We start from the raw sequence: 12,464 nt of genomic DNA, 5'->3' as shown, positions 1-12,464 counted from the left end.
GTAGCTGGATGAGAACAACCCGGTAACTTCATTGAGGGAGAGAGAAGGATCATGAGGGCTATGATTATACTAGACCAGAATTTGTTCACACAAAGAGATCCTGATATCTGTGAAAACATGCATGAACCAGAAGGGCTGTATGCTAAAGGGATAAACTAGGAACAAAAGGGTAAAAGATCCCATGATCTCATGTTTAGATAATTTTCAAAAAGTAGAATTCCTGTTAGTACAGAAAAGAATTGTGGTTTCCAGAGGTGGAGGGTGTGCTTGGATTGGAAACAAAGTGCTTTTGTGCGCAGGTTTTGGGGATCTAATGATCAATGAGGAGTGACCATGGATGAATTAATTTATTTGATTCTGGTATCATCACACATTGTACACACATAGCAAGCTATCATGTTTACCAATGCCATCTGTTATAGTCCTTACTTTAAAACACAAAATAAATCTATGGGTCATACCTCTCTACATCTCAGAAACTATGCAATACAATTATCATCTACTTGGGGGTGTTTTCTATGTAAATATTTCTGTTTCAATAATAAAACAGGGTCAGTCTTTCTTGACCCATCAACACCTCAGTGATAGGTCACTTCTGTCCCAGCTCATTGGCCGAATTCTCCTCTGCAATTTGGCCACCCTGAGAACCTGCAGGACTAACTATCCCATGTAATGGAGATACCCCTACTTTAGTCTATGTTCAATTCCAGAATCTACTGTCCTATCTACTGTGAACATAAAACACAGTTTATGGTGAGGGTTAGGGAATAGTGAGTTCACAGTTGCAATGAACATCTCAGAATAATCACATGTGGACTGTGAGGCAAGGCTGGGTCCTATCACATTCAGTTGGCTTTCACTATGTGACAAATTGTGGCTCACCATTTAGCTAGTCATTGCAGTGGCCTATGGAGATGAACGCCATCCAGGATGAGAGCTTTAACTTTTAGTGTGTAGATGTTCTTTGTTCATAGCCAAGAATAACATTGCAGTAGCAACACTCACCACTGGAGCCTGCAACCAGATAGGGTGGGCATCATTGTATCTAGCATCTCTTGGAGCAAAGGCCTGACCCAACGTTTCTCCTGAATTCACTATATCCTTTTGCAAGTGTTTTTTTATGTCTGACTCTTTGGAGAAACCGAGGCTAGGAGAAATTAGATGACAAATCCAAGGCCATAAAACAATGGAGAAATGAACCTACTGACGTTCAAGTCGGGGCAGGTGCCCACAAAGCATCAGTTCTTATCAATTCTATTACATCTGGTAGCTAGCTCCAAAAACACATTTTCAGCATATGTGGAGGCACAGCTAACTTCTTTAAATGCACTTATGCAGTCGTTCCAGAGCCATGTTTATATTCCTGGGGCTAATCTGTGTGCTGCTTTGCCACCCACATGTGGAGGAAGAAAGCATGGCACAAATACAATGTCACCTTTGTTTTCCAGCTTCCATTGTGATTGAGAAGTGGTGGTGTCACATGGATCCTTGCTTGGAAGGAGAGGACTGCAGAGTGCTCCCAGACTCCTCCGGTTGGTCATGTAGCAGTGGCAATAAAGTCAAAACCACTAAGGCAAGTACAGACAAAAGGCAACTGTAATTTATAGCTGCAGGAGCTCTTAACTCAGAGGGGTTCCTGCTGTGTCTGGATCTAACCAGCAAGAGAACAACATTGTTTTATGTTGATAAACCTGCCAGGACTGTGCTACGCTGTGGCTTTAGCCTTTCAGGAAAAGTCCATTTGCCAGTGTCGTTGCCATGTGTCAGGGCAGTGATTTGGTGGGTGAGCTCTTACTTTCAGCAGGGCTCCTAAATTCACTTCTGCTCCTTCATGAGTTCAATTTAAAGTAAAGGTTTCAGAGTCAACAGAGTGGTGTATCAAAGCAACATGGCAAGAATCGACGGCCAGATGATTTACTGAGGTACGAAAACACACTGCCACAGAGAGTGGAGACGGGCCAATTGTCATTCAAGTCTTCCACAGCTTCTCCCTGGTGGTTTCCCCATTCTAAATTTCTTTGAGCCTGAAGGGAAACACGAGTGATTCATTTCTTAAGGGAGAAAGCAAACTTCTTTGTCTCCTTATGTCTACTTAATTACTTGGGTTTTAGAAATTTTTACTACCAAACCCTTCCATGACTACTTTCTCAGGTCCCACCTGATCTGCCATCACATCTGGATAACTAATGGCTTCCTTCTGGTATGAATTCCATTCAGTAGCTATAACAAACAGTATTTGTGAGATGTTATCCCTCTAACCCAGGCCATTCTGAAAACCTCTGAGCAGCTTCAGCCACCACATTGGCCCTTTTTAGACAATCCAGCAAGATAGCTGCCCTTCTTCCTGCTCCTAACCTCCTGGCCTTCTGTTGGTCCCTGTCATGGTGCCTTTGAGGTGGTTCTTCTCTCTCATATGATATACTGCCACCTCGTCCTTTCTAGTCAACTATTATTGTTCATGGAATCCATCCTTGGCTGCATCTGGGTTCAGTGTCTGAGTGTTTGTTGGCTTACATTTTCATGGATAGCTGTATTCCTTTGCTTCCTACCCATCACTCCCTAGATAGTGTGGGTCAGGTAAAGTAGGTCCTTGTCTGTGTTTACTGATCTTGGTAGGCTTATATCCAGCTGATATCTCCATAGCTATTTGCTGAACACCAATTAATGAAAGGTTACTGAGGTTACTGGAGTGAGATGGGTTGCAATGATGTCCATTCAAATTTTCCCATTAGAACATAATTTGTCCTTACTAGTGATGCTGTGACTACAATAACTTCTGTATTGACAGGACCTGTGCAGATTCCACCAATCACAGACTAAAACATTAAAAGGTAATCACATCTCAAATTTGTCATTTATTCCCTAAATGATACAGCATAAAAACATTTCTGGCTGGAGAGCTGGGTTAGCAGTTCAGAGCACTTGCTGCTTTTGTAGAGGACTTGGGTTCAGTTACAGCACCCATATGGCAGCACACAACCATCTATAACTCCACTTCCAGGGGATTCAATGCCTCATCTGGCCTTTATGGATAGTGCATACATGTGGTGCTTAGACATACATGCAGACAAAAAACCAAACCTGGTACACATAAAAATAAGTTCTGTTGCATTTGTGTTGTAGTTGTTATAAGCAATCTAGGGGTCATTGGAATTAAACAAAGTCTGCATACACTGCATGTAAGTGGTATACCATTCTAGGTAAGTTTTTAACATGTACAGATTTTGGTATCCGTGGGAGATCTTTGAGACAATCCTCCATAGACACCAAGTTACAACTCGTTTTACATCCACGTTAGAGGAAAAATCCATGGAGTTATTTGTTGAAGTAGCAAGGAAGTTAACCCTCCCACTTCCCCACCATTCCCACTTGGCCACTCCCAGTAAACTTCCGACCACATAAAGCCATTGTACTTGCTAAGCAAATTCTGTTTCCTATTCCTTGACTCCTTTTAGCTGTTCCCATAAGTACTTTATAAATAAAAAAATATTGAAGTCTCCTATAAAGTTAACAAATAATCTTCCATCTATCAGTGATTAAAATAAACTTACATTGCATTTCTTGTAGACTAAGAAATAACATTTTAGAAGATTAAATTTATATTGATTTTTAGATATAAATGTAAAACAAGATTGAATGGAAGCCAAGTGAATTTTGGAAAAAGAATGTGTGTAAGTAGTTCACTAGGTAGAGTGACTCTCACTCTTTATGTGCAGTTAGTGAGAGCATTAGCAGGAAGCAAACCTTTAGGGGCATTTTTGCTTCTGTATGCTGGGAATATGAGTTTGCTCTAGCTAAATTCTCAATGGTAGTGACATTTCATTTATCTCCTGGAAAGATGTAGAAACATAATACAGTTCCCCAAGCCACCGTAATACTTGGGCTGCCTTTTTTCAGTGATATGCCATTTGAGAATAATCTGGAAGGTATAAAACTTGGTTTCCTTTATTAATCCAAGTCAGAGAGCCTTGAACTGAATAAAACATTTTATGTCTGTTATGTCTGTTATGGCTTGCTTGCACACAAAAGTTCATTTGGGGAGTTCAGACTGCCTCCCATGCTGAACTTGGCATTCTAGAAGCTGTATCTCTTGCTTGCAATGGTACTGACCTCATACCTCTAGAGGGACAGCTATCCTGTAATAGCCAGGCAGTTGCCTCCCTGGAGGAAGTATTAAGTAAACAACCACAGAGTTTCCATTTTTTTTTTAAAAAAGAGTTTGTGCAGAACAGCATGGGAATACAGAGCACTGAATGTCAGGTCTTGGGTAGTGTACCACCTATGCTAGGATTTTATTTCCCATTTAAATGCAAATATAGGAAGAGTTAGCAGTTGGTTTGAGATACTAATGGGCTTTGACTCAGAGATGAAAGAGAGGCGGACATGTCTTTGTCCTTAGTTATCAGCTTCAGATAGAACAGATTGACGTCCCCTTCATTCTCTCCAGGTGATTTCCAGCTTCTTCTGAAAAGGCTTAGGAACTACTTCCTGTAGGAAAAGAAGTCTTGCTGCTCTCATGTCTCCTTTTCCTCTCTTCTGAGTTTTTGATTGACGTTTCTTCCAAGGACCCAGTAACTACATAAATGACTTACTTATGATATCACTGAATATTATTTAATCATCCTAGCACCAAAATAGAAAATAAACACTTTCCTCATGGCATTACCAACTTAACTTTTAGATCCAATGCAATTCCAATAAAAATCCCTATGATATTCTGTCTCCCACACCCTGGGTTTCTCTGTAACAGCCCTAGCTGTGGCTGTCCTGAAACTCTCTTTATGGATCAGGGTGGCCTCAGATTCACAGTGATCCACCTGCCTCTGCCAACCATGCTGGGAATAAGGGCATATGACACCATGCCCAGATGACAACAGAAATAGAAGAAAAAGTCTTAATATTCACATGGAACCTCAAAATACCTCAAATAGCCAAGCAGTCCTAAGCAAAAAGAACAATGCTTGAAGGATTGCTATACCAAATTTCATAGTAACTTACAGATGAAAACAACATATTAACACAAAAAATAGACATTTAGATCAGTGGAACAAAATAAAAGACCAAACAAATGGAGTCCATAAACTTATAGCCAATGAAAGTTTACAAACATGCCAAAAATACGGTGTTGGGGAAATTGGTTGTTCACACGTAGAATAAAATTGGACTCATAGGTATCATCCTGGGCAAAATCTACTCCACATGAGTAAAAGTCTTCAGTATGAAGCCTGAAATATTAGAATCAGAAGAGAACATAGGCAGTGCCCTATGAGATACAATAAGTTTCTGAACAGAACTGCATTTGCTCAGAAATTAAGGCCAACAATTGAGAAATGGAACCTTATAAGACTAAAATGCTTCTTTAAAGGAAATAATCAAGGCAAGAGTGAGAATCTTTGCTAGCTCTATATCTGATAAGAGGATTAATATCCACAATTTGCAAAGAATCAAGAAGTGACTCAATTAACAACATGGGTTATGGATCTGAACATAGTTTTCAAAAGATGAAATAAAAATGGCCAAGAAATACCCAAGTATTCAAAATCCTCAGCAGCAGAGAAATGCAAATTAGATCTCTCAGATTTTTGTCTCTCCCCAGTTAGGCTGGCTAAGACCAAGAAAATATTTGGCAACAAATATTAGCAAGATTGTGGGGAAAGTAGAACCCTCATTCATTGTTGGGCTTGCAAAATGGTCTAGCTGCTCTGGAAATCAATGTGGAGAATGTTTAAAAATCTGAAACTGAATCTACCATATGTCCCAGCTAATCCATTCTTTGATATATACTCAAAAGACTCAATATCCTACTCTCAAGATACTTGCTTAGCCATGTTTATTCCTAGTCTATTCACAATAGCTAGGAAATGGAATCAACACAAATTTCCTTCAGATGATGGACAATGAAAATGTGGTATATACACACACCGGAATTCTATTTATCTGGTAAGAAAAATAAAATCATGAAATTTTCAGGCAAATGGAGCTGGAAACTCTGCTGAGTGAAGTAACTCAAATACAGATATACAAATGCTGTTGCCTTCTTTCTTGTTTGTGAACACTACCTCTGACTCTTTAGATTTGAGTATATAGCCTGAAGTCCCTTAAGGAGCCATGAAAACAGGCAAAGACCATGGGGGGAAGATGGAAGCTATAGAAAGCAGACCACTACGGAGGGTGCAATGGAGAGTGTGATGGGAAAATGTGGGTGGGCTGGTGCTTTTTAACTGGAGGAGAGGGAAGAATAGAACATTAGGATATGCTTGATAAGGTCATAGGGGATTATATTTGGAGAGAGGGGGGTTTAAATGGAGTTAGTGGTAATGATATCCCCCCACTTCCCCCAGAGTCATGCACTAGCTAACAAAAATCTAGTTCCAGGAATGGGAAACTTCCCAATTGAGTTTGGTATGAGTCTCCCCATAATCACTTTGGCTATTGCCATTACTCTTGGTTGCCTTCCAGAACTTGAATGTCTGACCATGTTGTTGAAGTTACCACACACTTCAGTCAGAGCACTTGTAGGAATTGAGTTGAAACTGACATGGATACCTCCTCCTAGAGAGCTGGCTCTATAGTATCCAAAGTTGCCATGCATGCTGCCAAGGGAAGTAGGCAATCTATAGTAACCAGCTGTAAAACCTATAAACCACAACGATGATCTGCCTAGCAAAATATCCTGCATGGTGTGAAGGTGGCACATTTATCTTGGGGGGACTTAAGATCCACACAGTAGGAAGGAATTCATGCCTGGTATCTATAGCTGGAGAGATTATAGACCTGAGAGGAGAACCCACTACTTGCATTTTCCTAAACTAACAAATTATAATTTATTTTTATACCCACAGATGAGTATAGCTATAGCTATCATTCCCCATCAAACAGGCTCTTTTCTTTTTTCTTTCTTTCTTTTTTTGTTTTTGCAACAGACAGTGACCACTCTAGAGATCCACAACTGGTCCAAATGTAGGGGATAATGGGATGTGGGTTACCTATTGCAAAGTTTTATATCAGCAACACAATCCCTATACTTAATGCTCAAAGAAAATCATGGAAGGTGATAAAAGCCAGAAGCCCAAAATGTCTCTTGCTAGATAATGACTACTAGCATTTAAGGAATAATGCATCCACAAAATCTCAACACTATGATTTCTTGAACAAGAATAGCATAATGACCATCCTAGTTGATATGCCAATATGGACAAGGAGGAATTTCATATGATATGGCTTCCAGAGAAAGAACTATAGTTGGTCAATGGCTGCTGAGAGGGAGAATTAATTTCTTCTAGAGACAAGCAAGCTCCCATATAAAATGTCTAATCCCACATGGTTAGCTCTGAACACATATACTTAAGAACAATAGTAAATGGACTTGGTGTGTGTGTGTGTATGTGTGTGTGTGTGAGAGAGAGACACTATATATATTTATATACATGTAACAATACTAAAGAGGATTTCAGGGATGGGAGGATTTTTGGAGGGGATAACATAGACATAGTACATATATAGAAAGGTCTCAAACAAATTATAGTATTTTACAACAGTAAAAGGAATACTATTGTCCTAGGGCTGCAGAGATGGCTCAACAGTTAAGAACACTTGTTGCTCTTGCAGAGGATCTGGTTTGGTTCCCATCACCCATACATAGTGGCTCATAAACATCTGTTACCTCCAGTTTTCAGTGAATCTAGTGCCCTTCCCTGGCTTCTGGGCACACCAAGTATTCAATTGTGTTTGTACACACGTGTAGGCAAAAGCTAGAGTAATTTGGAAGAGTGAACCTCAGTTGAGATAAATGTCCCTACCAGATTTTCTTGTAGGCAAGTCTATAGTACATTTACTTAATGATGATGGGCCTAGACAACTGCTGCCATCCCTTGTATGGTGGTTCTGGCTACTATAAGAAAACAGGTTGAGTAAGCCATGAGAAACAAGCCAGTAAGCAATGCTGATGCAAGACTTCTGTTTCAGCTTCTCCCCTGCTTGAGTTCTTGTCTTGACTTCCCTCAGTGATGGACTATTACTTGGAAGTGTAAGATAAAAGAAGCACTTTCTTTCCCAAGTTGCTTTTGGTCATGGTGTTTTATCACAGTGATAGAAACCCTAGGACACCTCCTAAGGGGGGATCTCTGAAGACCAAGGGAGGTGTCTCTATCACCTTGAAGTCTTATGTTCCTTGACCCCTATAATCAAGGTTTTAGAAGCACAGGGCTTGGAGGCTGATGCATGGATGTGAAGCTAGTATTAGCATGTTAGTACCTTCACATCCATTGAAATTCAAAATCAGCCCTTGTAAACCAGGCTGGCCTCGAACTCAGAAATCTGCCTGCCTCTGCCCCTTGAGTGCTGGGATTAAAGGTGTGCACCACCACCAGTAATAGAAATTTTATATATAGTAAGTACAATAAAGATTTAAAAAGGAATCAGAAAATATCTGATCTAATTGAGCCACCTCAAATAAGAATTTTTAGAAAATTATATTCTAGGTTTAGGTTGTTATTTGCCTGTCCATCTTTTAGCTGGCAAAGGGAAGGCAGTGCCATGCAGAGTCAACAAACTGTGACCCAAATCCATTCCTTTGTTTTTATATGACATGTGCATTAAGAATGGACTTTATTATACTGGGTGTGCTGATGTACGTCAGCTTTAATCCCGCCATTTCCCAAATGCTATGTGATAAGCTTTAGACAGTGCACTTAACATATTTCCTTCACAACTGAAGAAGGCAAGCACTTTTAACCTTGCCTCCAATCATGACTGAACCCATCATCGATTTGCTCATGCCAAAGACCTTGGGATTGATTATCTTGATTTTCTTTATCACATTCTTATCTTTTGCCTTAAATTCTAGTATTTTCCTTCTCACTGCTTGGATTCAAGTGACCCCTGTGAGTTAATGGTCTGGCCATGCTTTTCTTACCTCACCAAAGAAAGACCAGGGTGTTTGCAGTTACTTGGTGCTAATATTTCCCTCTTTCTGGAAACTCGATGGGCCTCCATTTTCCTCAAGTGCCATCTATGTCTCTCCTTCCTTTGCTGACAACCCTATATACAACAGCCCTTCACACTTGTGTCCCCGTACCCCACTTTCCGTTTCCCCATTGTATACACACCCTTCACATGCGTTCACATGACTGCCCTCCTCCTCCCCAGGTTACTCTCCTTGATTCAATAAATTGTGACCCAAATCCAGTCCTTTGCTTGTTTTATAATACCTGTGAATTGAGGATGGGCTTCAATAGGCTATGCGTGCTGGTGCATGGCTTTAATCAACGCACTCAGTATGCAGAGGCAGGAGACTCTCTTTGAATTGAAGGCCAATGTGGTCTATCTAGGGAGTTTGAAGCCAACCAGGGTCACACAATGAAGCCCTGTTTCAAAATAATAATAATAAATAGTAATAATGAGCTCTTTGTTCTTAAATAGTTGGGGAAAAAATCAAAAGAGCTTGGTTGTGGTGGGTTATACATTTAACCCCAGCACTCAGGAGGATCTCTGTGAATTTGAGGGCAGCTGGTCTATTGAGCGAGTTCTAGGACAGCCATGGCATACACACAGAGAAACCTTGTTTCAAAAGAACATACATACATACATACATACATACACATATATATATATATATGTATATCAATTTTATAACACTTAGGAATTATGTGAAATCTCCAGTCAATACTTTATTGGAACTAATCAATGCCTGTGAGTTGACCAGTAGTATATGGTTGTAGCTGTGAGTTACATTTGATTATGTCAAAGTCCAGCATACAAAGCTCAAAGTCTGTCCTAGACTTAAATCTGCAGAGAAAGCTTTCCAGTTCCTGCTTTAGAATAAAAGGTCAGTTAGATGCAGGCATGTGACTGTGTTATCAACTAATACATCTTATTCTGAAAATATTTGCATAGTATAAGTGTGTTCAGGTGTTATGCCACTTCCCTCCCCCCCAAGCTGGTGTATTGACTGTAATATGCAAACTTAAATAATGAGCCCATGTGTTTAAAAATGAAAACTAAAATGACTTTCTTAATGTTTATAAGCCAAGTTGGATGTGAAAAGTCCATTTGGTTCAGATTGGTTCAGATCGGTTACAGATAAACTGGACTCTCTGGTTTTCTGGCAGGAAGGGTTCTATTTGGTTGTATATGATCAAATACTCACTTAGTTTCATTTGTTTTAGGTGACACGGTAGCAGACACAGAAGTGTTTTGACCCCGAGGGGCATCAGGATGCAGAGCCCTGTGTGGATTACCAGTCTAGTGAGAACTCACCTCGGATCTCAGAAATTCACAGCTACAATCCGTGCATTGTGAAAAGTGGCATTTACCTGACTGCCTCTGCTCTCTCTGCCTTGTGATCTTATCACACTGAACCACACTCTAGATGGCCACTCAGCTGACATGTTCCCACCTCAAAAGGAGCACAGCATGGGAAATGCTGGAGGGAAAGGAACATCAGCAGTGTCAGAGTGGAGCAGCACTGGAGGGATCTGGCTGTTCGCTTTCTGCCTTTCCCAAGGAGCACGGGCAGAAGTAAATGGAATCCCATCTGTTCCTCTTTCCAATGTGTCCTTTAGCCATTATATGGAAGGTGTGAAGGAAGTCTAAATGACAGAAGATTTGGCTAACTTATATGTGTTCTAGATTGAAGAACTCAAATTATCTCGTTGCAGAAAATTTATTTTATGAACCCTGGAGAATGGAAGAACTTGTTGGGTTATTGTATGCGCATTTGTAGTTTTTACTTTTGATAATTTAACATGTTCACCTTTTTAGTTCCATTTGTACATTAGCAGAGACACAGCAGAAGCATTTTAAGCTGTGCATGGTTGACTGAGTCCTAAGGGAAACACACTAACCCCAGAGTTTTATAACCAAAGTTTCTCATGACATTCACCAAGGAACATAAATATGTTGGGGTTTTTATGACTTGGGTGTAATCAGATAGGAAAAACATTTAAAATATAGGTTATTTCTGTTTAGAGTAAGGGTGATTTCCTAGACCCACTTTGTGCCAATTATGTGGAAATACTTTTGTTATCTCCTAGGAGTCTTTCAAGGCTAAATATTTACATTACAGATGATGCTAGCCTAACATGATTCTTTCTATACCCATTTGACAGCTTTCTTACTTCTTTAAATGTAAATAAAATCTCAGCCATCTTTCCTCTTGTTTCAATGGTTTTGTAGATGCTATCATACAGAAACATAAGCTACAAAGAGAATTGGCACAACTTTAGAAAGTGATATCTACGGACATGCTTCTGTAATATGGGATTGATTGTATATATTAAGAAATGTCAAAAATATACTTGCTGCGCCAACTTTAACAAGGAGAGATCAATTCCATTATGTTGTCTATAGTGGTATCAATTATTTGATTTTGTTCTTGCAGAAGGAATGGAAATGGGTGCTACCTATTTATTGGTTAAACTTTGGTTTGAATTTAACTGACTGGGTATCTAACAGAATAGTAACTCATATGAATAAGTAAAATTTCATGATGTTGATGGCTTATAAGATCTTGTGATTATTCGGTGCCTTAAGATTTTATGCTTATGACACAAGCTTGCAAGTGTTCCTTTAAACATAAAATTGGGTTACTTTAAATTTAACTTAGGAATATGACTAATTTAGGTCATTACTTTATCTTGGCTCCAGTGTGTCTAGCTTAGAAAAGGAGGGCTGGGAAGCCAGTGGATATCAGTAAGGCTTGGGAACATTCATGATGTCCTGTGTGTCCTGTGTTGGCTCTAGCATAAGGCCTTCCACTTTTAAAGGGCTTTAAAAATGTAAGATTTTGCGGCACATGGAGCATTGTGTTAGCTTGTCGCCCTCACATTTGATCTCCTATCAGAAAGCAGAGCAAGCAAGGAAGATGCTGCTTCACCTTGGGGAACATTTTCAGGGACTAAACTATTTCCAGGGAATAAATGCTCCATTAGGGAAATTGGATGTCCAGAAAGTGCTACGCCATCCACTCTTGCTTCAATATGTGCTTTTTATGTAGTTCCAAAGTGAGCCGTGAACTGGAGCTCCAAGGCGCATCCTAATGTTATCATTCCCCCTTCTATAGGAAAGTAGGGAGGGAACATTACTGTGTTCTCACAGAATTTAAAAAAAAAAAATCAGGTTTCTAAGGGAGATGTGCAGCTTTCAATCAAATACCTTTCAGGTAGACCTTAAGTTGAAACACACTGCCCATCTAGTGGTGTACCTGAAGCTTCGTCTAACGAAACCAGTGACCAGTGTAAATTTACAGCTTGCCCTCGTGTATAGATGTGCTGTTTTACACCGATAGACCTTTTCATCACCTGCACTACAAAAGAAAGAACAATATAGTCAGCAAATCTAACCTCCCTGTGAGTGACCTGACTTAATGTGATAGTACTTTTATCCACATACACATGATTCCTGGGAGATGGTTAACGGATATTTCCATTCCACTGAGGAGGATTTCAGACCTAAAAATATTGAAC

The 12,464-nt window shown here is 39.8% G+C and overlaps 1 protein-coding gene across 1 annotated transcript in view; it reads left to right on the top strand.

Annotated features, from left to right (window-relative positions):
- The window catches only part of Tafa4 (TAFA chemokine like family member 4), a 150,454-nt gene extending 140,095 nt beyond the window's left edge, over window positions 1-10,359 (top strand). Inside the window, exons 4-5 of the mRNA XM_051203517.1 lie at window positions 1,449-1,573; window positions 10,167-10,359. Of these exons, the coding sequence (XP_051059474.1) occupies window positions 1,449-1,573; window positions 10,167-10,178 (137 nt within the window). The 3' untranslated portion in view covers window positions 10,179-10,359. The remainder of the gene's footprint in view (window positions 1-1,448; window positions 1,574-10,166) is intronic.
- The last annotated feature ends 2,105 nt before the right edge of the window (window positions 10,360-12,464 follow it).

The sequence above is a fragment of the Phodopus roborovskii genome, unplaced genomic scaffold, assembly GCF_943737965.1.
Source record: "Phodopus roborovskii unplaced genomic scaffold, PHOROB, whole genome shotgun sequence".
Classification (NCBI taxonomy): Eukaryota; Metazoa; Chordata; class Mammalia; order Rodentia; family Cricetidae; genus Phodopus; species Phodopus roborovskii.
The sequence above is the reverse complement of the archived record's forward strand: the minus strand, read 5'-3'. Positions and strand labels throughout refer to the sequence as shown.